Genomic DNA, 24,356 nt, shown 5'->3' on the forward strand with positions numbered 1-24,356 from the left:
ATAGAGTGCATCAGGGTTATTATCGTTAACTAAAACTACTATAAAATGTATTACGTTTGTTTAGTGAAATAATGCTGAAATAAAATAAATAATATATATTAGTTAAGCTAGATGAAAATTAGTAATGTTGCCTAGGAAATAAACTATATACAATAAATTAAAGCACTAAAAGTATTAACTGGAAAAAAACTAAACAGAAATAAAAATTTTAAAAAACAACAAAACTAATGAAAGTACTTAAATTAATTAACATGAAAACTTAAAATCTAAAAAATAAAAACTACCTAAAAATATCATGAACATTCATTAAATTATTTTTTCATTTTTTTTTCAAACTGGGGTCTGCAAGGCAGTGCTATGTGGTATGTAATGGAGTTTTTTCTTTGTGCCAATGTAGAAAATGTAATAAAGAGAATGTTCATAAAAAATAAATAAATAAATAAACACGTTAATAATACGTTAATATATATATATATATATTTACATTTATAATATTTTAGGGTCCTTTTTATAACCACCAATAAGTTAAAACAATCATTTTAGGACATAAAAGTCTTTTCAGGGTGTTAACAGCCCTGCAGCCACTCTCTGATTATTTAATACAAATTATTAAACACAATACAAATATATTACTGATATAGAATTATATCCAAGAGGCCTCTAATCAAATATCAACTCAATATTTTGACTAAGATGACAAGTTTCTGCAGGTTTTATGGAACTGATTACCTGCTGATATTCGTTCATTAACTCACCTTTATCAAAGTGCGTCGTAATGAAGGTTTTGATAAGTGACGGTCGTAAAAACTTCGCGATATAATCGCTCAAGCGCCGCAAATTCTCCTTTTCCAGCTCGTACATTTTTGCGGCGATTGGGGACAGGATGATTATGATGAAGACTGCTTATGATTATAAGTCCTGACTGAGCCTGAGCTCACGACATCTGATCCAGAAACAAAAGCGAAACTACAAACAAGGAGGCGAAATATATTTTACCTCAGCCGTCTCAACATCTAGTCAGCTGTCTATAAAGGCGTGTTCAAACCGCCTACGAAACCCAAAACTACTGTCTTGTTAGTCAGCTCACGAGGATTTAAGACACGGCCAACACTCCTTACAGTGACAGTTGCTACGTGCTGCAAAAACCACAACGACAAGTGAGAATTTCACCGAAAATGAAATCATAAGTGTCCCTTTGGCGAATAATCCATAAAGTCCTTAAAGGGGAACACCCAAAATAATTTTTATACCTCAAAAGCTCGTGATACTTTGGAAAACATTTCTGATAATAAATAATAATATTGAGGTAACAAATATAGAAGTGTGGAGAAGAATTAATTCCACAGTATATACAAGTCCTAAAATAAACGTAGTTAAACTGTATAACTGATGTAAAAAGCAAAGAATTGTGTGTGCAACTATTTTACTTTTTAATCACAGGTTACAGTCCTTATAGGCGACAATCGCGAGGGGGTGGTTCAATTTACATAAATTTTTGTTGATCACATAGCTTGTTTTAAACGATAATTCAAAATAGCCTCTTCAAAAAAAAACAAAAAAAAAAAACTACTACCTCATACCTTGACGTCACTTTGCCGCGGTAACACACTCCCTCAGACGGACTGAGTGGCAAAAAAATGTGGTGCGTGACTGGATTTAATGGGGGAAATTGCGAAAACGCGAGTAAACAAACGATTATCAGTTTAAACTAATCCTTACAACTTACCATATTGACATGCAGTGTGTTTCCTGACATTTATATGTGACTGATTTGACACCAAGTAAATCAAGCAAATTTGCCTGTGAACGCTTTATATCGATACAACATAGGTCTAAATACAGGTGATCACTTATATCAATGTTACACCATCATCTTGTCCAGCACTAAAACTTGTAGGCCTATAGTTTTTTTGTCAGGGTTTATTTAAAAACATTCAATTATGCAGATTGTATGATGACAAATATTTAATTTATGAGTTGTCAATACAATATATAACAATAAAATTATATAGGGTATGATTTTACCCGAAAAATTCAGCATATTGACACAAATGATAACTGCAAATCCACCTTTCTCTGCCTGGAGTCCAGTTGTTTCTGTCAATTGCAGCGATCCATTTGCTTCAGCAGTCTGTAAAAATATACCTCAGATTTCTTGTCACATCTAGTTGTACAGTCAACCTCAAAGCTCTACCCCATTTTAGATTTTTTTTTTCCGGCATTCATGCTGAAAACTGTTGTAAACCTTGTTCTTCTTAAGTGTAGAAAAACTCAGAAGCGAAGACCAGGAGACTTGGCTTATCTTTTAAGCAGGATTCTTTATTTGCTGTAGTCTGCTTCGTCCAAAATCTTACCCAAGTCTAACTAAAGCAGTATACAGTAGTTCATATACCCTTTAAGGGGGAAGAGTTACATAAAGGTGGAGACACTCTGAAACAAAAGCTTGTAAATGAGGCATACAGGCTTAGGAGCCTGCCCTATACTGAGAGTGTTACCAAATCCAATCAGCATAACTATTCAAACAGTGAGACTACCAAAGTTTCAGTAATCTGTTTACAATAGAGAAAAACAGGAATAGCCGCTTAGATAGAGAGAGCAGTATTCTGCCAGATACAGAAAACAGGTTTTGCCGGACTCTCTTGCTGGAAAACTGTTTCACAGCAAATATCATCATCATAACCTTAAATACTGAATTCAGTATACAAAACTGTTCTCAGTTTATATACTATTGTATTGGAACCTAAATGAAAACATTTTAATAAATTTGTAATCCTACAAAACCAATGCTGCCGCTCAGTCTTTTTACCACTCAGTGCGTGTAACCGCTGTCACTTCGGCCATCAAAGACTATCAATGCCTGATACTCTAGTCAAGCTATTTAAAGTATTACCTGGAAGACACAGGATTCATCACTCTGCTGTATCCCAACTGGTTAAAACACAAGACAGCACAATCATGAGCAGGGCACAAAATTGATGAACTAATGCTGCAATTCAAGAAGAAAGACAAACCAATTCAGACGCTGGATTGTACATCTATTAATGCATTTATTGATTGTTGGCTGACATGATGGACAGTTATTGTAAAGAAGGCTTGTTGTGTGTTCAGTAGACATGATCAGTGAATTCTATCTCCAGGGTGTCACCATAGTCCCAAATACACAAGCACCTACTGTGTAACGAAGGCATGGAGGCGCACGTCACCTGTTCCCTGAGTTTAAAAAAGACACAATTCTCAAAGTTCAGTGGGACTGAATAACAAATGATCAACAGTGGTTATCAACCAGTGAGTCTGGTCCCAAAAACAGATGTCTAGTCTGTTAAGGAGCATAAAATGCAACTAACCATATCATCAAGTCCAGTTAGGATCACCAATAAAATTTCCCATATATTTTGCTCAGTTGGTCAAAGGCCACGTGTCTTCTGAAACTAAATCTGGGACATGAACCAAACAAGTGGAGATCAACTAGTCTAGAAAGTAACCCTAATGTATTTGCTGCTACAAAGGGTTAGAGTAGTGGTTAAGGGAACAAGGGTTACCATCCAGACATGACTGTTGTTGGGTTGTGGCACAGTAAGAAAGCACCAGATTCGAGGAAGAGGATCACTGCAACTATAAACAACATGAACAATAATAATGACATTTGAAATGACAAAAAACATCTTGATGTTTCTTAAGCATCTGTTCCCAGCAGAACTCTTTAAATGAGATTATAAAAACCTCTAGACTGGCTGAGTGATTCAGATAAGCATTATACAAGTAAGAAAAAGTCTCGATGTATGTCTGTTTTAGTTCTAGCTAGCAATGTTGGTCACCGGCTCTAGTGGCCCGTCTCCGTCCGTGTTCTTTTTCTCCAAGTTTTCTGCAACTCCTCTTGTGTCTGATTGGTCTTTTCGAGGGCTAGAAGCTCGCTCCTCTTGGACGTGAGAACTTACGTAAGGACTCAGCCTCGCCTCTGGTAGGAATTCCTCAAGATCTTGTAATATAGTTTCAAGCAGTCTTGTGTCCGAAGGTGGGGCTGGTGACATCGAAGCCATTGGGAAGGGGTTGGGCACAAACTCTTCGTGGTTACTGTCATCCACATTTTGGGAGCAGTCGGAACTACTGTGGTCGACTACGTCCACCACATAGTCGTCCAGGTTTAGTGTGCGTTCAGTGGTTGGGTCAGTGCGGACTGCGGGACTCGAGGACTCGGATTGAGGATTTGAGGAGGCTAAGGTACAACTCAAGTTTTGGATCATGTCTTGCCCAGGAGTCCCATCCCTCTGCTCAACATCTGCAGCGGTTTGGTCTATAATATCCATGACACGGTCCAGACAGTCGATGGTACGGTCACTGTCGCTGTCAATAGTGATTACAGTGGGTGAACGGAGTTCCCTCTTCCACTTTCGGTGCCTCCTCTTCCTTCGCTGGTGCCAATGTGGTTTGGGCGCCCTTCGCTCGTAGATGATCTCCACACTGGGAGATCGTTCCCTACTGCGCCGCCGCCGCTTTTCCTTGGTTGCAGTTCCCTCCTCGTGCAACCGCTGTGCTGCTCGCTCCAAGTGCCGGGTTTTGTACTTGCGTTTCCCACTTGGTTTGTCCAGGCAGGACCTTTCGGATTGCGAGTCGGCACTGCTGCTACTGATAGCTCGCTTGCGACGTTTATGACAGCGATGTGACTCTCTGGGATGGTGTGAACTAAGGAACGAGTCCAAGTCGGGAGACCTGCTCTTCATTTCCCTGATTCTCCTCTTCCTGGAGTAGGAAGGAGACTGTGAGAGTTTCTCTCGCACGTGGCACGAATGCTCTTGGCTCGTGTTGTTTAGAGAGGTAGAGCAGTCGCTAGCGTTTGACCCAGAGACAGGGCTGCTGCTCCAAATAGACACCGTAGGACTCTGACCTGACCAACTTGGAGGTGAGCGTGTTTGGGTTGGCGAACAATCTGGGGTCTTGGCGTGCCATGATTGTTCTAAACTCTTGACTTTTTCTTTGCTGACTGAGTGCCGATGTGAGCAGTCTTTGCGTCTCCCATGCGCTTTGAGCTCAGTGTCATCTCGATTCTGCCGCAAATCTGAACCATCGTTGGACGGGTGAGCGCGGCAGGAAAAGTAATCGGTCTCTCTTTCTCTGCTATGTGAGTCTGAGTGTGTCCGCTGGGGACTGCATGAGGGAGCGAGGCCTGGGGATAAACTGGGAATACGCAGGTTCATATGGGACTGCGAAGGGAGCTCCTTTTGGGATGTCTCTGATTTTGTTACTGTGGTTGTCGTCTCCGTATCGGCTGCCTCCTGCTCCTCTTCAGATGAATCCGAGGAGAGCTGAACAAGCTCTGGGGTCCGTTCGGCCATCGGCTTCACATATCCCACAATTAGGCACTCTTCCTCTTCGTTATCTTCACCCCGTCCAGCTGACACGCTGCTACTTGCCACAGGGCCAGTCATGTCAGGGCCACTGAAAGGCGGGGCTGTGCTTGAGCTTGGCTCTGCCCCCTCATCCTGTGATTGGCTAGAAGAGGGAAAGAGGGTTGAATAGGAGGGACCAGGCGTCTCGTCATCCCACGCTGACTGACTAAGAAAACTTTCCGTTCCACTTGCATTGGCAACGGATGCAAGGTGTTCCTGGACAGCAGAGGGATTCTCTGTCACATTGTCCTCACTGTCATTATCATCGTCATCCTGTGAGAAAAAAACAATGCAACCATTAAGACTGAACCTCATAAACTTGCATGAACAGAACCAAAACACAACAATGCCCTTTTGCTGTTCTCTGACATTATGTGCTAACAATAAACAAAAACAGTGCCAGAACACCTCATAGGGAATGATTTCAAGAGAATAACTTAAATTATGCTCTGCTCCTTACACACAGCTATCATATGACTTACTATATAGAGATATAATTTTTTACCTCTATTTATTGGCATTGCAAAACCACTAGTTTTTTATTTTTATTTAAAGCGGCTGTCTTTGTTTGATGGTCCACAACAAATTTAGGGTTATATGAACGTTACGGAAACTTCAACATTTCCGCCCATGATTTTCCAAGTTCCTTGAACAAAAACTGATCTATAGAGCACATTGCAAGTACATACATAAATGTTTTGCACATTCTTGTTCCTTAAACAATAATTAGTTCCAAGACTAGGACCCCTTGGAAATTTACTTAAATTAAGAAAATGTGAATTTTCAGCTAAGATTTGGAGCAAAATTGCAGGATGAGGAAAAATTGTGTAAAAATAACATAAGGATGCTAACATCTTTCCAGAGAGGTCTATTAGTAAAATCTGTTTACTTTAGCAATCCTTGTTGCATTATATGCCAATGGTGACAGTTCAAAAATAGGAAAAAAACAATTGTGTTTTTAATGCATACAGCTAATACTTTCAGTATTTAATGAGGAATGTCAGTAGAAAAAATAATGACATTGGACCATTACATTAAAAATGTGGGCACCAGCTTGAGAGCCACTGTTTTAGACTAGGGCTGAGCGATTTTATCGATTCTGCGATATAAATCGATAATTTTTTCCTAAGAAAGTATTGATTTTTTAGGCCTCGAGTATCGATGCATAAGTCCCATTCAAATCCCCCGTGTTAAACCCGTTCGCGTTGCATGAAGAGTGATTTGATCAGCCAGCCGCTGGTGGCCAGCTGCGCGCGTGCATTGATATTGATGAAGATCCAGCTGTATTCAAACAACACCTTAGCTCTCCTTGTTGGCTAGCCTCCTTTCATGCTGGCTAGTAGCTTTTTTAAAAGCTGGGTCTCCGAAATTGACAGCGCTGTGTTGGACAGATTTGTGCAGCGGTGTTCCGTGAGTGAGAAAGTGCGCGAGGTACGGATGAGTTTGTGAGTGAGAGAGAGAGAGAGAGAGAGAGAGAGAGAGAGAGGTGCGCTCTGCAATCAAATACGATTTTAAATAGGCTTAGTAAAAATTTTTTTTTAAAAATTTAAAAAATTGTATTCGGTGGTGGAAAACGCCGGCTTTAGGCGCATGGTGAACGCAATGGAGCCCCGCTATCCTATTCCAACCCGCGAACACCTCATCAAGGTTTGCATTCCCAGGCTGTACACATACAAGAGCACACGTCAAAGCCTCCCTGGCCAGCGCGGAGAGAGTTTCCCTGACGTGCGACGGCTGGACCTCGCGCACAACTGAAGCACATGTCACATGTTCAATGTCAAGCTAATAAAGCTGTCAAAGCAAATGCAGTGCAAAGAAACTGTTCAGAACAGGCCACTTGCTGCACTTTTTAACTCCCCATTGTTAATTGCAATACTGCACTTTATTTACTTTTCAAAGGCTTGTAAGCTACAGTTTGCACTGTTGTGTTTCAATAAATAGAACTAATTTTCTCAACACATATTAGATTGATTTTGTCCAGCATTTGCAAGCTGTACTCTCTGTCCAGTCAGAGACATATATTGTGTAATTTTGATGCTTTCAGTTTTCAGTTCTATTAATTCAATCCAAGTAAATGGAAGACTCACAAGATGTCACCAAAATCACTCTGTCCCCTTTAAATCTTTCAGAAAATGATGTAAGTGTATCGAATTATATTGAATCGTATCGTTGGCTGAATATCGTGATATATATCGTATCGTCAGCCGAATATCGTGTATCGTATCGTATCGTGAGATTAGTGTATCGATACAGCCCTATTTTAGACTGTTGTTTGGAATGACCATTCATTGCAAGGAAAACAGTAAAAGTATGAGCATTCTGCTTAACATCTTAAAATAACAAAAGTTATACAGAACAACATGGATGCTGTTTGCAGTATTTCTCCATTATTTTAATTTCAAATCAGTTCGGTCACACCGAACTTCCATCAATAATGGTATCAATTATGTTGCCTTGTTTTTCTGCATGTGAGTAAAGGTGTAGTTTTCTTTGCTTTACCGAGGGCAGAGTCATACATTCGACTATGAAACACTGTTAACTTTAATTATGCATTTATGGTGAAATTACTGCATATTCGTGTTTATTTTGACAACAAACAATGTGCAATAACTTTATTTCTATGCATCCAGCACAGCAATAATATACTTGACATTGACGTCTAAATTAACGGCCAGAACGCATTAAAACTTTCTGTTTTCAGTTAAAAACGGTGTCGTGTAAGCATCCCCTAAGTTAATGACTAATGATTTTTACGACGGAAATGAATCAATCAAAAACTTACTCAAGCTGGACAATTACTTTCTTCTAGAGTTGCTGTACAGCCCAAACCATCTTTGTTGCCTTCATTTCCTATTATCACTGTAAAGCTGCTTTGTAACAATCTGTATTGTTAAAAGCGATATATAATTGAGGTGACTTGACTTGAAATGAGTGTGAATGCTCTAACGCTTTAACATTTTTTTACATTTACATTACAGTTAGCAGATACTTTTATCCAAAGCGATTTAAAAATCAGGAGAGCAATAGAAGCAGTTAAACTAACAATAGGACAACAATATGTAAATGCTGTGACCCTTTTCTCAGTTGGTGTAACTTATTTTTTTTTTTTAAATAGAGGAGAAGAGAGGAGAAAAGAAAGTGTTAGTATTAATGGATCAAGTGTTGCCCAAAAAGATGCATCTAACAGGGCCACTGAATAAAACATATATACACCGAATTAAAATATAAAAAATATATACACCAATGATCATGTGTGAAAGGTGTGTTAGTCGTAACTAAATGCAATGTTTCCCACAGATGTCTTACCTCAGAGATGGCGATAACGGAAAGGTCCGAGCTGCTGCCCTCCTCGTAGCTGGGAGCGGGACAGTCGTAAATGGCCTGCTGGTCATATGTCTCCATGTTGTGGGTGGAGCGAGCGAAACTCACCAGCTCGTGCAGGAAGTGGTCAGTGCGCGCTAACAGGAAGGGGCGGAGCTCGTCCCGAATGGCCGAGTCCTCCATGTTATAGTTCATAATGCGCGAGATGATGATGTTCTGTACGATGTTCACCAGTGATCCGTGCGAACCGTACAACACCGTCAGCTCGCGTTGCAGCCAAGGCAAAAGTCGCCGCAAACATCCAGGGTTTTGTCGTAAGAACGACGCCGAAATATCCCTTTGCCGACCAACGTCTCTCGTGTTACGCACACGTATGCCAGTCCTGTAAAGCGCACGCCGGAACGAGACAACATCCTGGTCCCTTAAGCGTCGCAGGTTCCGCCCCTCGCCCCGCCCTTGCCTGCGCGCCGTCAGTCGTAGCACCATTTGCTGCACGTCTTGGTTATCCGTTAGCGCCGCCGCGTCTGTGAGACCGCCGAACATGACGTCCTCCATTGGTGGTGAAGACGAAGGGATGGGTTGTTGCGCTCTGTGGCTCCGCCTCTCTCTGCCTCGAAGGGCTCGGGGGCGTAGCACGCGCTGCGGCGCGTTGCTAGCAGTGGCGTTAGCCGCCGCTCCATTCTCCACCGGCGGCACCACAAACTCCTTAAAATCTTTTTCCCCTTTGACTGAGTGGTATATGGAGTGGAATGGCTGCTTGCACAGCGGACACTCCGCTTTGTTTTTGGACCACTCGTGGATGCAGCGGAAACAGAACTGGTGCAGGCAGCGGTCCAGCGACGCCACGTTATTGAAGCCGTCGAGGCAGATGGGGCATTTGGAGTCTGGCGACGCGTTGGCCAGACAACGCTGAGAAGATTTGCCAACGCTGTCTTTCTTCCTCACACGCAACTTCATCTTAGTGGGCGCCATCATCTACGGCACAAACAAAAACATCAGCTCAGTGTACAATGCTTAGTTAGTTACCTATAGTACAACTATAGTATCCAACGCAACTTACAATGAGGCACATTACAAGTAATTTATTATATGAGTCAAAAACATTTACATGACATTTAGTTCCCACCTAAAAATATTAGATTTTTTGTTCTGGTGAAAGAAATATATAAATGAAGAAGAGCGCCAAAATATGAAATTCCATGGATGAATATTTACTGAGGAATCCACTAAATTACAAGAGGAAAGGAAGGTGCGAGGGACGGAATGTGGCAGAGGCACAATAATCATTTTACATCGACTATCTTGTTTTTATAATCGTTAGAAGCCAAAATCAAAATTGAAAAATGAATTACAATTAATTGCACAGCCCTACGTCTTGGTTCAGTGCATACAGTCAGACAACAAATACAGTCAGTCACAGGCGATACACACTCCAAGTTTAACTACACACAAGTTGTGAAGTTATTTTATACAGCTGATAAAGGTATAGAGAGAATTGAACATTTAAGCTCACGTGTAGTTATTTTATAGCTTCATCTATTGATGCTAAAGCGTATTTATATTACCTTTATATATTTATTCATTTAAACTGCGTAATAATAATTGATGAACTAAAATTGTACATCTGTGATTGATTAAGGGTATAATAATTACATAGGCCTAAATAATATCTAAATCATACAAATTTATTATTCTAAATAAGCATCACTAAAAACTAGACGATTTTGTCTTTAAAAATCATTTGCTATGTAGTGACCTTTAATTTGGAGTAGAAACAGGAGGAGTGACTTTATTGCATCAGACATGTGACACTTTGCTCACAGCTGATTGGTCCAAGTTCAGTTTGCAACCTCTTACCTGGAACATCACCTGACCCGGACCAGGTTAGCAGTGGAGCGTCAGTTACTATGGCGATGAACACTGCTAAAAGCCAAACCACTTTCATGGTCCCTAAAACCCAGGGTTGACGCAAACTAAACTGAAACATAGCTGGCTAGCCACCTAAACCGGCTTCATGGTATAGGCCCCTGATGACACGCTAGGGCTTGCTAGAAGCCTGTACGCTGAGGTGTGTGTAATTATTGTGACGTGCTCCACAAACTTCACGGAAAGGAAACCAGGACGGCAGAAAGCGGCATCCTGTGTTTGATTTCTTTTTTTTACAAAAGCACAATGTTAAGATTTTATTGTGAGTGTACACCAATGTACAGTTTTGAATGATGTCTTACTCTTATCTGTATGACCACAAATGGCGGAGTATTTTAAGTCGATTCCGCTGTTATGAGGGGTTGGTAGTGGACAAATGACATCATCCAGATGTGCCAATCACCAGAGCTAAGCAGAGAAAAACTACAGGAGTGCAAAAAACTAATCCCTGCACAAGTTTTATTTTTCATTATTCTATTTATTTTGTACTTTTGTAGCACAAGAGATTCTTTAAGACTAAATAACTTCTAGCAGTTTTTTTTATCAAAAAAACAACACCTACGCAAGAGTGTATTCTGTTTAATGCTTAGTGCTTAATACATTAAAGGAAGCTGTACTTAACTCAGGGAGACTAAATGCCACTCGGTGGAACAAACTATAATTTGCACTACTGCCTGTTCAAAATACATAAAAAGAAACCTAGCATTGGGTATTTGTTGCTTTTTCCAGTTGTACTAAACTTGTATCGAAACATGACCCCAAAAGTGAGGTACATACCGAACCGTGACTTCTGTGCACCTTAATATATATATATATATATATATATATATATATATATATATATATATATATATATATATATTGACATTACATTGATATATGTTATATGGCATGTAATATGACATGTCTTCAACTTTACAGTAACAAATTACAACAAACTCCATGTACACCAAAGACGTAAGGATTTTTTCTGTAATTATTACTTAATTGCTTCCCTAATATGACATTAGCAGCAGCAAGTTTAGCAATAGCATCGTACATTTATGTAAATACAATGGTATATGAATCTTGTAACCATTTAGTACTACACTTTACATCAAAACACCATGGTATCTCCATCTAATATCACCACAATACCACAGTACTTTTTAAGGGTTAATGCGCCATTTAGTGTAAATAACTAATTTACATAAATAAATTAATAATAATCATTCAAATTAAGATAATTAAAATTAAATAAACAAAGATATTTGAATAAACGAAGACATTATTGTGTCCCTGAAAACAGTGACGTCATCGAACACAGGAAATACTGATATTATGTTCAAAATGACATCAAAAATGTGACATAATAAAAAATTAAAAAAAGCCAGTTACATTGCTGTCGGTATTTATCGAGGATCACTAGATATCTCTCTCTTGCCTTTAAAAGCAACGATTATTAAACACCTTTATCGATAATACACGGATACATAAGTGAAATCTGATTGAAAATAAAACAGATAGTTTTATGAAACAGACTCTCACCTGATCATCACCTCCTCATTACAAAGCCTCAAAACACTGTAAATAATCCAAACCGCATGCGCGCGCGCCCATAAGAACAACTATATCACATCAGCGTGATATCCGTAATGATAAACACACAAAAGAAAAGAAAATGTACATTAAAAACCGATGGAAGTGAAGGAGTTTGGCACTGCTATCGAGAAAAACAGCACACACTACAGAGCCTCATCCGGCAGGCGTCACGCGCACGCGCGCCCCCAACGGACTGGAGCGGTACTGCACCTGCAACTCGATCACGTGACCGCTAGCGATTTCTTTTTTGAAACAAATATAGAAGTAGTAAATGCAGAAATTCGTAACATAAGACAAAAAACATGCTTTTATAAATCCTATAGACTAGAGCGGTACTGCACATGCAGCGCGATCACGTGACTGCAAGCAATTTCTCTCTTTCTTTCTTACTTTCTTTTATTTTCTTTCTTTCTTTGAAACAAATATATAAACTATAAATAAATAAATACATAAATAAGTTTCTTGAATAGTGAATGCAGAAATTCGTCACATAAGAAAAAACATGCTTTAGTAAATCATAATTTGGCTTAAAAAGTCGAAATAATGATAAACTAAGTCACATTTGTGAAATGAAAAGTCAAAATTATGACATACTAAGTCATAAATATGATATGAAAATCATAATTATACCTTAACAAGTCAAAACTATGGAATGAGAAATTCGAAATTATAAAATGAAAAGTCGAAGCTATGACGTAAAAAGTCTAAATTATGACATTAAAACGATGAAATCATGAGATAAACGTCTAAATTATGACACAAATGTATTCTTACTTTTTATGTGCAAAACACTTTTCTTTTTTTCTTTTCTTTTTTGCGGAAATTAAACATTGGTAGGCCTATAGCTTTTTAATTTATTTTTTATAAGATATTTTACGTAATTTCTTTTGCAGTTTGAACATAATTCTCATTATGTCAGTGTTTAGCTGAATTTGTAGAAGGACTTTAGGAAAACTCAAAACTACTAACAAAAATAAAAATGCCCTGGGTGAACCGGTAGTGGAATGAAAGGTACTTCCGGTCATGAGCTCATGCCAACTGCGCTAACAAGCATAGACAGTAAACAGCTTTGAGTTTCTAAATGTAAGATTGAAGTAAACAGACATAAAACCATGCTCGTCAGTCGACGCTGTTTGGACAGAATATTCTCGATCGTGAGTATCAGAAAATAAAGCTGCTCATGACATAAACTTACAGACGATTTAGGTATTTCAATAAATTATTGATGATAAATATAGTAGGCTATATAGTAAATTAAGAATGGTAGTTATCGTTATAAAGTTAACTTACATTACTACCATGTCAAATAAGATAGTGTTCTGTTTCTATTGTAGTTGTATTCATATTTTAAGGATTTTTGTCTTGTAATATTTATATATATTATTTCAGCTTTATTCCAATGAATGAACGAAACGATAATAGTGTTATATAAAAAAAATAAGACTATAGATATAATCTTATAATTCTTCTTTAATACTAGCTTACTTACTTATTAATACTTGATACTAAGCTGCAGAACTAGAAGATGAAGACAGTTGATTGTAAGGTTCAGTGAAGATATCTGATGGTGTGTGTGTGTGTGTGTGTGTGTGTGTGTGTGTGTGTGTGTGTGTGTGTGTGTGTAGGTTCTTCTGGCAGTGGTTCTGCTCTCCTGGGGCTTCGTGATCTACGGCACACGAATCGCTGCTCAATGGGAACTGGATAAGAGACAACAGATCAAACAACAGCAGACATGAAAGATGATTGACAGTCCGTCTGATGGCCAGACTCATCTAAAGCCTAACAAACCTCATGAAACCAGCAGAGATCTGGAGATTATTTTGTATATAATGTGTGATTTATCTATTTTTTTTCATTTGTTTAATTCAACAATGTAAATACTTAAATTTTGTAATATATGTATTTCAAACAAAAAGGCTTTTCATTCATTTTTTGTATGTAATGATTCTTTTTCTTTAGATCTGTCTCTGTATAGTTTGGACAAATCTAAAGAAAAAAATAATTATTTAATAAAAAATATTTTTCCACGGGGAAAGCCTTGAAAGACTTTTTTTCAAACAAAAATGTTATTTTTTATTAATATTTGTTTTGCTAATTAATTTTTTTTTTTTAGGCCTGAAAAAAATTATAAAAAAAAAAAACCATTAATCTAAAAATAAAAACCCTCATGAAGATCAGCTGACATCTGGGGCCTGTTTCAGAAAGGAGGTTAAGTGAAAACTCTGAGTATGTTAACCCTGAAATGAAGCTAACTCTGGGTTTTCCGTTTCAGAATGGGAGGTAAGTCAAACCCGAGAAAGCAGAGTTAGTCAAGCCCGTTTCTGAAAGAGGGGTAACTTACACTCGGAGTCAGTTACCATGGTAACTTACTCTGTGAACCTAACCTGGTCAGGAGCCGGTTTTCTTATATAAACCCAGAGTTTTTCTTTTAGTAAATCAGGTTTTCTTATATAAACCCAGAGTTTTTCTTTTAGTAAAGCAGGTTTTCTTATATAAACCCAGAGTTTTTCTTTTAGTAAATCAGGTTTTCTTATATAAACCCAGAGTTTTTCTTTTAGTAAATCAGGTTTTCTTATATAAACCCAGAGTTTTTCTTTTAGTAAATCAGGTTTTCTTATATAAACCCAGAGTTTTTCTTTTAGTAAATCAGGTTTTCTTATATAAACCCAGCGTTTTTCTTTTAGTAAATCAGGTTTTCTTATATAAACCCAGAGTTTTTCTTTTAATAAATCAGGTTTTCTTATATAAACCCAGAGTTTTTCTTTTAGTAAAGCAGGTTTTCTTATATAAACCCAGAGTTTTTCTTTTAGTAAAGCAGGTTTTCTTATATAAACCCAGAGTTTTTCTTTTAGTAAATCAGGTTTTCTTATATAAACCCAGAGTTTTTCTTTTAGTAAATCAGGTTTTCTTATATAAACCCAGAGTTTTTCTTTTAGTAAATCAGGTTTTCTTATATAAACCGAGAGTTTTTCTTTTAGTAAATCAGGTTTTCTTATATAAACCCAGAGTTTTTCTTTTAGTAAATCAGGTTTTCTTATATAAACCCAGAGTTTTTCTTTTAGTAAATCAGGTTTTCTTATATAAACCCAGAGTTTTTCTTTTAGTAAATCAGGTTTTCTTATATAAACCCAGAGTTTTTCTTTTAGTAAAGCAGGTTTTCTTATATAAACCCAGAGTTTATCTTTTAGTAAAGCAGGTTTTCTTATATAAACCCAGAGTTTTTCTTTTAGTAAATCAGGTTTTCTTATATAAACCCAGAGTTTTTCTTTTAGTAAAGCAGGTTTTCTTATATAAACCCAGAGTTTTTCTTCTAGTAAAGCAGGTTTTCTTATATAAACCCAGAGTTTTTCTTTTAGTAAAGCAGGTTTTCTTATATAAACCCAGAGTTTTTCTTTTAGTAAAGCAGGTTTTCTTATATAAACCCAGAGTTTTTCTTTTAGTAAGGCAGGTTTTCTTATATAAACCCAGAGTTTATCTTTTAGTAAAGCAGGTTTTCTTATATAAACCCAGAGTTTATCTTTTAGTAAAGCAGGTTTTCTTATATAAACCCAGAGTTTTTCTTTTAGTAAAGCAGGTTTTCTTATATAAACCCAGAGTTTTTCTTTTAGTAAAGCAGGTTTTCTTATATAAACCCAGAGTTTTTCTTTTAGTAAAGCAGGTTTTCTTATATAAACCCAGAGTTTTTCTTTTAGTAAAGCAGGTTCCCTTTCGAGAGGTCTCTCCTATTGCGTAAGTAGCTTACGCTATGGGAAAACTCCTTTTCTCGAGAATATTGAAGTCTTTATGTAAAAAGCATTGCAGCTGCACAGCTGACAGCAATGAACGAAGGCAGCTCGGTCATTGGCTGTGCTGCGGCAACTTGCTCGAACCAATGACGGGGCGACTCTGAATGCGCGACCAATGAGCGCGCTTCGCGCCCGCGCGCGTCAGAGCCCGCCAAGATGGGCGTGGCCAAGAGCTATATATTGGGCGCCCCGTCATGAGAGTTCTTTAGATTTAATCTCCTTCAGCGAACACCTTCTTCGCTGGATCCTCCGGATTATTGAAGCTTCGCCGTCGAAAAGCATACCAGCGGGATTTGCTACGAGGACGTCGGCACCTTCAGCCGCCTTCTAACGCGATCCTACTGAGCCATCCGGCGTACTGCTCACGCAAGTATTTACATCTGTTCGCTCTGCGACACTTGTAAAAGAGCAAATTTTCCAAGGCGTTGTTTCAAATGCCTTCCTGCGCGTCGTGCAGAGACCTTCTCCCGGACGGGGATCGTCACATCATCTGCGCTCGCTGCCTGGGCCGGGACCACGCAGAAGCTGCTTTGACCAAGGGCGGATGCCCCGAATGTGACGACCTGGGTCTCTCCGCACTGCGGGCTCGCCTCGCCGCTTTCGCCGTGAGCGAGCCCATCGCCGCCATCCCTCTGTTCGAGCCGCGCACTAAGAAAAAGCGCCGCTCACAGAGGCTTCCTGAACCTGAGCTCAGTGACGTCACGCCGAGCCAGTCTCCGCGTGCTTCACCGCCGCTCTTGCCTTCCCCACCGCCGGTTCAGTTCACCCAGCCGGACCCACACCCCTCTAGCAGAGCGGTGGGCCTTGTGACTTTCGGCGCGTCCGAGGACGACGGGGGAATGGATGACAGCTTGTCAATCGACGCTGCATCGGACGACTGGCCGGGCTCCACTCTCGACCCCGCCCCGTCGACGCTAGCTAGCGCGAGCGGGGGCTCCACCATGGATAGCGAGATTATCCGCGTTCTCTCTAAGGCCGTGGAAGACCTCGGGCTCGATTGGTCTTCTCCCGAAGAACCAACCCGGAGCCGACTGGATGAGTGGTTTCTGCAGGGGCGCCAGCAGGCCCCTCGGCAAAGGCCTTCTCCCTTCTTCCCGGAAGTTCACGACGAACTCACCAAGTCGTGGAAAGCCCCCCACTCTGCGCGCCTAAAGCCTTCTTTTTCTTCCTCGCTCTCCTCTGTGGACGGCGCGAAGGAAAGAGGCTACGAGGGAACACCGCCCCTCGAGGAGGCCGTGGCCAATCATCTCTGCCCGCCCTCCACCACCGGATGGAAAGCCAAAGCTTCCCACCCCTCGAAGCCCTGCCGCACTACTTCAGCTCTCGCCGGTCGCGCCTACGCCGCCGCCGGCCAAGCTGCATCAGCGCTTCACTCTATGGCAGTACTTCAAGTGTTCCAAGCCAAGCTTCTCCGCTCTATGGACGAGTCTGGCCCCGAACCCGAAGCCTTTAAGGACCTACGCAGCGCGACTGACATAGCCCTGCGAGCCACGAAGGCCACCGCCCAGTCTATCGGCCGTGCCATGGCTAATTTGACTGTTCTCGAGCACCATCTGTGGTTGACTCTGACTGAGATGAAGGACGCGGATAAGGCGCCATTTCTCGACGCGCCTATCTCCACCAGCGGGCTGTTTGGACCGGCGGTTAAGGGTTTCGCCGAACGCTTCACTGAGGCCCAGAATGCTTCACAAGCTATGCGGCATTTCCTGCCCAAGCGCTCCAGCTCATCGCAGAGCAGACAGAGGCCGCCGCAGCCGCAGCGGGCTAGAACAGCCCCCACCGCCTCTCAGCCCGCGCCTCAGGCTGACGCTCGACGCCGCTCGCGCTCTCACAACCGCAAGCTGCCTTCTGAGCGACGGGGTCCTCGGCCCAAGATTGTGCTGAACCCCGAGCCTCGAAAGCCGTCCTAGCCACAAGAATGAAAAGAGAGAGTGCGTGTCTCGCAAAAGCCGGACCACTCTCTCTGCAAAAGCTCAAGCATTACCCAGTCCCCTTACAGGCGGCTGGATATGTTCATACAGCAGTCAATGGGCCAGTCACAGAGCTCGCTCACCTGCAAACAAACGCCGTTTTTACGGCGACGCACAGAAAACACAAAAAGAGTCTTTTTCTGCCTGTGTCACTAAGGGTTCACATGTCCACAAGGTGTGCATTCCCAGATACTGTCAAAACAGTGCCAAATTCATTCCCAGCTCAAGCTGCGCACCCCATGAATGTAGATCACGTGCCTACGGTCATGTACGCACCGCTACACACAAGCACTGTTCACACAGTTATAAATTCATCCCCAGTAAAAGCGGGAAACATTATAAAAGTGACGCGTGTGCCTACCACTGTTTATGCACCCCCACTTATAAACACTGTCCTTACAGTGTCAAACACAACCCCAGCCCAGGCTGCGAGTTTTACAGACACAGCGCGCGCTGCTGTAATCACACACGCGCCCATTCACTCAGCTGCTCAGCGCGCGCCCGCGCCTCTGAGAGCTATGAGCTCAGGCGATTCGCTGGCCGGGTCCCTGCGTCACAGCGGCCCGCCCCTAGCCTGTATTCAGCCCATATCTGTACACGCAGCGGCATGGGAAAATATTCCAGATATGCCGAAATGGGTATTGAATATAGTAAAGCACGGATACTCGCTCCAGTTCGCTCGCAGACCACCACGTTTTACGACTGTGGTCGAGACGAAAGTGAGAAAAGAGTGCTCACATGTTCTACGCACCGAGATGCGCAAACTAATAGAAAAGGGCGCTGTGGAAACTGTTCCCCCCTCTCTGAGCGAGGCAGGTTTTTACAGCCGCTATTTTCTCGTCCCGAAAAAGGATGGCGGTCTCCGCCCCATCCTAGATCTCAGACACCTGAACAAAGCACTAATGATTCGCTCGTTCAGAATGTTAACAACCAAGCATATCCTCGCGCAAGTACGCCCAGGAGATTGGTTTCTCTCAGTGGATCTGAAAGATGCTTACTTTCACATTCCAATAGCGCCTCATCACAGGCCGTTTCTGAGATTCGCTTTCGAGGGACAGTCGTACCAGTACACAGTACTTCCGTTCGGCCTGTCCCTGGCTCCCCGTACATTCACGAAATGTATGGATGCAGCACTTTCCCCCCTAAGGCGAAGGGGAGTGCGAATACTGAATTATCTCGACGATTGGCTGATTCTAGCACAATCAGAGAGTCAGTTAATAACACACAGATCTTGGATTATCAGCCATTTAGAATGCCTGGGTCTAAGAATCAATTTTGCAAAAAGCATACTATCTCCCAGCCAGAGGATTTCTTTCCTGGGAATAGTTCTAGACTCGATGCAAATGACAGCGCGTCTCTCATCAGAGCGCGCGCTCACCATCCGGCGCCTTGCAACATCATTCAGGGCGGGCGCGCTCGCCCCCGTCAAGCGGTTTCAGAGGATGCTCGGTCTCATGGCCTCAGCATCGGCCGTACTCCAGCTAGGATTGTTGCATATGCGCCCTCTCCAACGCTGGCTCAAGAGCCGCGTCCCTACTCACGCGTGGCGTTCGGGCCACCTTTTAATCAGAGCGAACCACGGCTGTATAAAAGCCCTGACGCACTGGAAAGCCGCCGACTGGTACCAGTCAGGCGTGAGTCTGGGTGTGAACACAAGGAGAAAGATGATAACGACAGATGCCTCCAAAATAGGTTGGGGGGCCCTTTACGAGGGCAGGCCTGTCTCCGGCTTTTGGTCAAACCCGGAGAAGCGCCTACACATAAACTGTCTGGAAATGAAAGCGGTCGCTTTGGCTCTCAGAGCCCTGCTCCCACAGCTGAGAAACGAACACGTCTTGGTCCGAACGGACAACATGACGGTAGTATCGTACATAAATCGCCAGGGTGGACTCAGGTCGAGCTCCATGCATTCAATGGCCAGGAGACTCATTTTATGGTCCCAGCACAACTTGCGCTCGCTGAGAGCAGCGCATGTGCCAGGTGCCCTGAACCAGGGGGCGGACATGCTATCCAGAGACAAAATTCTCCCAGGAGAATGGGCTCTCAACCCGCTGACGATTCACCGGTTATGGAAAACCTTTGGCAAAGCGGAGATCGACCTCTTCGCCTCCAAGGAGAACGCGCACTGCCCTCTTTTCTTCACGAAAAGCATGGATGCGCTCGCCCAGAGCTGGCCGAGCCGTCCCTTATATGCCTTTCCCCCGATCGCGATGCTACCGCAGGTCATCAGTCGGGTCAGAGAGGAGAAAGACGCAGTGCTGCTGATAGCCCCACTCTGGAAGAACCAAACATGGTTTCCAGATCTGATGCAAATGCAATCTGCACCACGGCCGATTCCACTGAGGCCAGACCTCCTCAGTCAGGCCAACGGGATGATATTTCATCCCCGCCCCGATCTGTGGGCCCTTCATGCATGGCCCCTCAACGGGTTCCCAGGAACCTCACGAGCGGAGCACTAAAAACCATCGCTGAGGCGCGGGCGCCCTCCACGAGACGCTTATATGCCCAGAAATGGAAAGTGTTCAGTGTCTGGTGTAATGCCAAGGGCCTGAACCCTGAAACATGCGAGATTACGAACGTACTCGCTTTTCTACAAGGGCTTCTGGAGGCGGGCCGCGCCCCCTCCACGCTCAAAGTATATGTGGCGGCCATCACAGCATCACACGACCCTGTAATGGAACGTCCATTGGGAAGAAACGACCTAATTATTCGTTTCCTAAGGGGCGCTAGGAGGATGAACCCTTCACGCCCCCCCTCAGTGCCGATCTGGGACCTAGCTACTGTCCTAGACGCTCTTAAAGGGCCTCCGTTCGAACCACTCCGAACCGTGCACCTTAAACAGCTCTCGCTCAAGACTGCGCTCTTGCTGGCACTCGCCTCGGTCAAGAGAGTGGGCGACCTGCACGCGCTTTCGACAAGCGCTGCCTGCCTAGAATTCGGACCTAACGACTGCAGGGTCGTCCTTAGACCGAAACATGGGTATATTCCTAAAGTGCTCACCACTCCCTTCAGAGCACAGGTTATCTCCCTAACTGCGCTATCGTCCCCAGCAGACGAACACGACGCTAATCTACTCTGCCCCGTTAGGGCTCTCAGAGTGTATTTGGAGCGTTCTGCCCTATTCAGACAGACAGAACAACTGTTTGTATGCTTTGGCGGCCGTACGAAAGGTTCCGCCGTTTCAAAGCAGAGAATCTCTCACTGGATAGTTGAAGCTATAGCGCTGGCTTATGAAGCTAAGGGACTTCAATGCCCCTGGGGAGTCAAAGCACACTCCACCAGGAGTGTGGCTTCTTCCTGGGCATGGTCGAGCGGGATACCGATCGAGGATATTTGTGCGGCGGCAGGCTGGGCCTCACCGTCCACATTTATCAGGTTCTACAACCTACAGGTCCCGACACTGCATTCCAATGTACTATCAGCATGATGCTAGTTGAACTACGAGTTCGTATCTAGATTATGTATGTGCTTGTGTCACACTGAGCGCCTTCTAGCCGCTCTGTATTCTTTCCCACATATAAAGCTCGCCTCTGCCGGCTAGTTGGATGATAACTTTGCTTTTTTAGCTCAGGCACCTGCCTCTGGCTATCATAAGGCGAAGTTCAGCACGCACGGCGTTTTGCATGGTGTTCCCATAGCGTAAGCTACTTACGCAATAGGAGAGACCTCTCGAAAGGGAACGACTCGGTTACTAACGTAACCTCGGTTCCCTGAGAGGAGGGAACGAGTATTGCGTAAGCTGCCGTGCTTGTGCTTGGTTAGTTCGCTTCAGTCGTTTTAACCTAAAGAACTCTCATGACGGGGCGCCCAATATATAGCTCTTGGCCACGCCCATCTTGGCGGGCTCTGACGCGCGCGGGCGCGAAGCGCGCTCATTGGTCGCGCATTCAGAGTCGCCCCGTCATTGGTTCGAGCAAGTTGCCGCAGCACAGCCAATGACCGAGCTGCCTTCGTTCATTGCTGTCAGCTGTGCAGCTGCAATGCGTTTTACATAAAGACTTCAATATTCTCGAGAAAAGGAGTTTTCCCATAGCGTAAGCTACTTACGCAATACTCGTTCCCTCCTCTCAGGGAACCGAGGTTACGTTAGTAACCGAGTCGTTTTCTTATATAAACCCAGAGTTTTTCTTTTAGTAAAGCAGGTTTTCTTATATAAACCCAGAGTTTTTCTTCTAGTAAAGCAGGTTTTCTTATATAAACCCAGAGTTTTTCTTTTAGTAAAGCAGGTTTTCTTATATAAACCCAGAGTTTTTCTTTTAGTAAATCAGGTTCCCTTTCGAACGGTCACTTCGTATTGCGTAGCTATACGCAGTGGGGGAAACTCCTTTTCCTCGATTTACTGAAGCCTTTATGTAAAGCGCATTTGCAGCTGCACAGCTAGAACATGAGCGTCTGGCTCGCTCATAGGCTGCGCTGCGGCAACTGCACATCCAATGGCGCAGGCGCCTCTGACGTGCAACCAATGAGATCACTCTGCGTCATACACGTCAGAGCCCGCCAAGGGGGCGTGACCTCAGTCTATAATAGTCCCCGAATTCGCCATTATAGCAGATTTTACTCCTTCAGCGACAAACTTCACGTCTCTGACCATTTATTGAGCCTTCGCCGTCGAACAAGCCTTCAGCCTGAGCGAGCTACAGTTCAGCAGACTACACATCTCAACCGTGTTTCTCCTGACGCCGTCTCTCCTGTGGCTATCCGGCGATATCCTTTTCAATATCTGTTTATTATGTGTTTATATCTGTATCAGCGTTGTTCCATATGCCTCGTGTTATGCGAGGCCTACGAACACGCGAGCTGCATTTCATGCCTGGGACTCTACCACGCAGAGAATGCACTCTCTGTCGGCGGATGTGCGGCCTGCGCTGCATGCCTATCTCCGTGCTGCGAACTCGGCTAACGTTAGCTCTCTCTCGAGACGGCGGCGCCGCATCACCCGCGCTCCCTTCTCCGGCCCTACTTCAGCCGAGGAAGAAGAAGCGCCGCAGCCAACGGCATCCAGAGAGCACGGACGTTTGTGAATGCACGCCGGCCACGTCCCCGCGTGCTTCACTCACTCCAGCTCAGTCATCTCCGGTCCCGTTCGAGGGAGATCAGCGCCCCCCCACCACCACGTGGCGGGCCTCGTCTCTTTCGGCGGACCCAGCGAGGCAGGACTAACTCCGACGCTGAAATGCTTCGGATCCTAACACAGGCCGTCGCGGACCTCGAGCTCGAGTGGAACTAACCGTGCTAGCTGGCGCCGACCAGCAAAGCCGGCGAAACAGGCCTCTCAGCCCCGCCCTGCGGCTGATGCCGAACGCTTCCCGCCAAAGCCGTCCTAGCACGCAAAGGAAAGAGAGGGCACGTGTCCCGCGCTTGCCGGACCACCCTCAAAGAAGCCAGCAAAACTTCCCACAGCCCCCTGTACAGTTCAGGCGGCTGGGGATTTTATTATTGTAAACAGGCCCGCAGCAGTGAGCGCGTCTTTGCAAACAAACGCCGTTTTCACGGCGACCCAAATAAAGCACACGAGCACAACACATGGGTTCACGGTCCCCCTTCACTAGGCGGCCCCTCCCTTGTTGTAACACTGACTTCCCCACACGCAAATGCTTGTGCAGTCAGTCCAACATTCAATGTGTGTACAAATCACAATATATGGGTTCACGGTCCCCCTTCACTAGGCGGCCCCTCCCCTGTTTTAACACTGACTTCCCCACACGCAAATGCTTGTGCAGTCAGTCCAACATTCAATGTGTGCACAAATCACAATATATGGGTTCACGGTCCCCCCTCACTAGGCGGCCCCTCCCCTGTTTTAACACTGACTTCCCCACACGCAAATGCTTGTGCAGTCAGTCCAACATTCAATGTGTGCACAAATCACAATATATGGGTTCACGGTCCCCCCTCACTAGGCGGCCCCTCCCCTGTTGTAACACTGACTTCCCCACGCGCAAATGCTTGTACAGTCAGTCCAACACTCAATGTGTGCAAAAATCACAATATAAGGGCATCAGGTCCCCCTATGTTAGGCGGCCCGTCCCAATCAGTGTGTCAAGCCCTAGCCACACGGGTTATAGCCTGGCAAGCTATCCCCGATGTGTCGAGTTGAGTTATAAACGCTATAAAGCGAGGCAACTCGCTCCAATTCGCTCGCAGACCCCCAAAGTTTCAGGCGGTTCTCGAGACTTCGGTGAGAAGCAACGTGGGTCACATGCTTCGCACCGATGTACAGAATTCATTAGCAAATGGGGTGATAGAATTAGTCCCCCCTGTGCTAAAACATACGGGTTTTTACAGCCGCTATTTTCTAATTCCGAAAAATGACGGCGGCCTCAGACCCACTCTAGATCTGAGACATTTGAACAAAGCTCTCATGAGACGGCCGTTCAAAATGTTAGCTA

At 43.6% G+C, this 24,356-nt stretch overlaps 2 protein-coding genes across 2 annotated transcripts in view; both read right to left on the reverse strand.

Annotated features, from left to right (window-relative positions):
• rigi (RNA sensor RIG-I) overlaps window positions 1–978 on the reverse strand; it is a 30,936-nt gene extending 29,958 nt beyond the window's left edge. The window contains exon 1 of the mRNA XM_077218452.1: window positions 756–978. Within this exon, the coding sequence (XP_077074567.1) occupies window positions 756–861 (106 nt within the window). The 5' untranslated portion in view covers window positions 862–978. The remainder of the gene's footprint in view (window positions 1–755) is intronic.
• Window positions 979–3,027: 2,049 nt separating this feature from the next.
• On the reverse strand, window positions 3,028–12,407 carry toporsb (topoisomerase I binding, arginine/serine-rich b). The gene is made up of 3 exons (XM_077219105.1): window positions 12,159–12,407; window positions 8,691–9,680; window positions 3,028–5,657 (listed from the first exon to the last, which is right to left on the reverse strand). The coding sequence occupies exons 2-3, from the start codon at window positions 9,678–9,680 to the stop codon at window positions 3,795–3,797; spliced, it is 2,853 nt and encodes a 950-aa protein (XP_077075220.1). The 5' UTR covers window positions 12,159–12,407; the 3' UTR covers window positions 3,028–3,794.
• Between the last annotated feature and the right edge of the window lie 11,949 nt (window positions 12,408–24,356).

The sequence above is a fragment of the Siphateles boraxobius genome, unplaced genomic scaffold, assembly GCF_051911475.1.
Source record: "Siphateles boraxobius isolate OS27281-9 unplaced genomic scaffold, OSU_SipBor_1 77, whole genome shotgun sequence".
Lineage (NCBI taxonomy): Eukaryota > Metazoa > Chordata > Actinopteri > Cypriniformes > Leuciscidae > Siphateles > Siphateles boraxobius.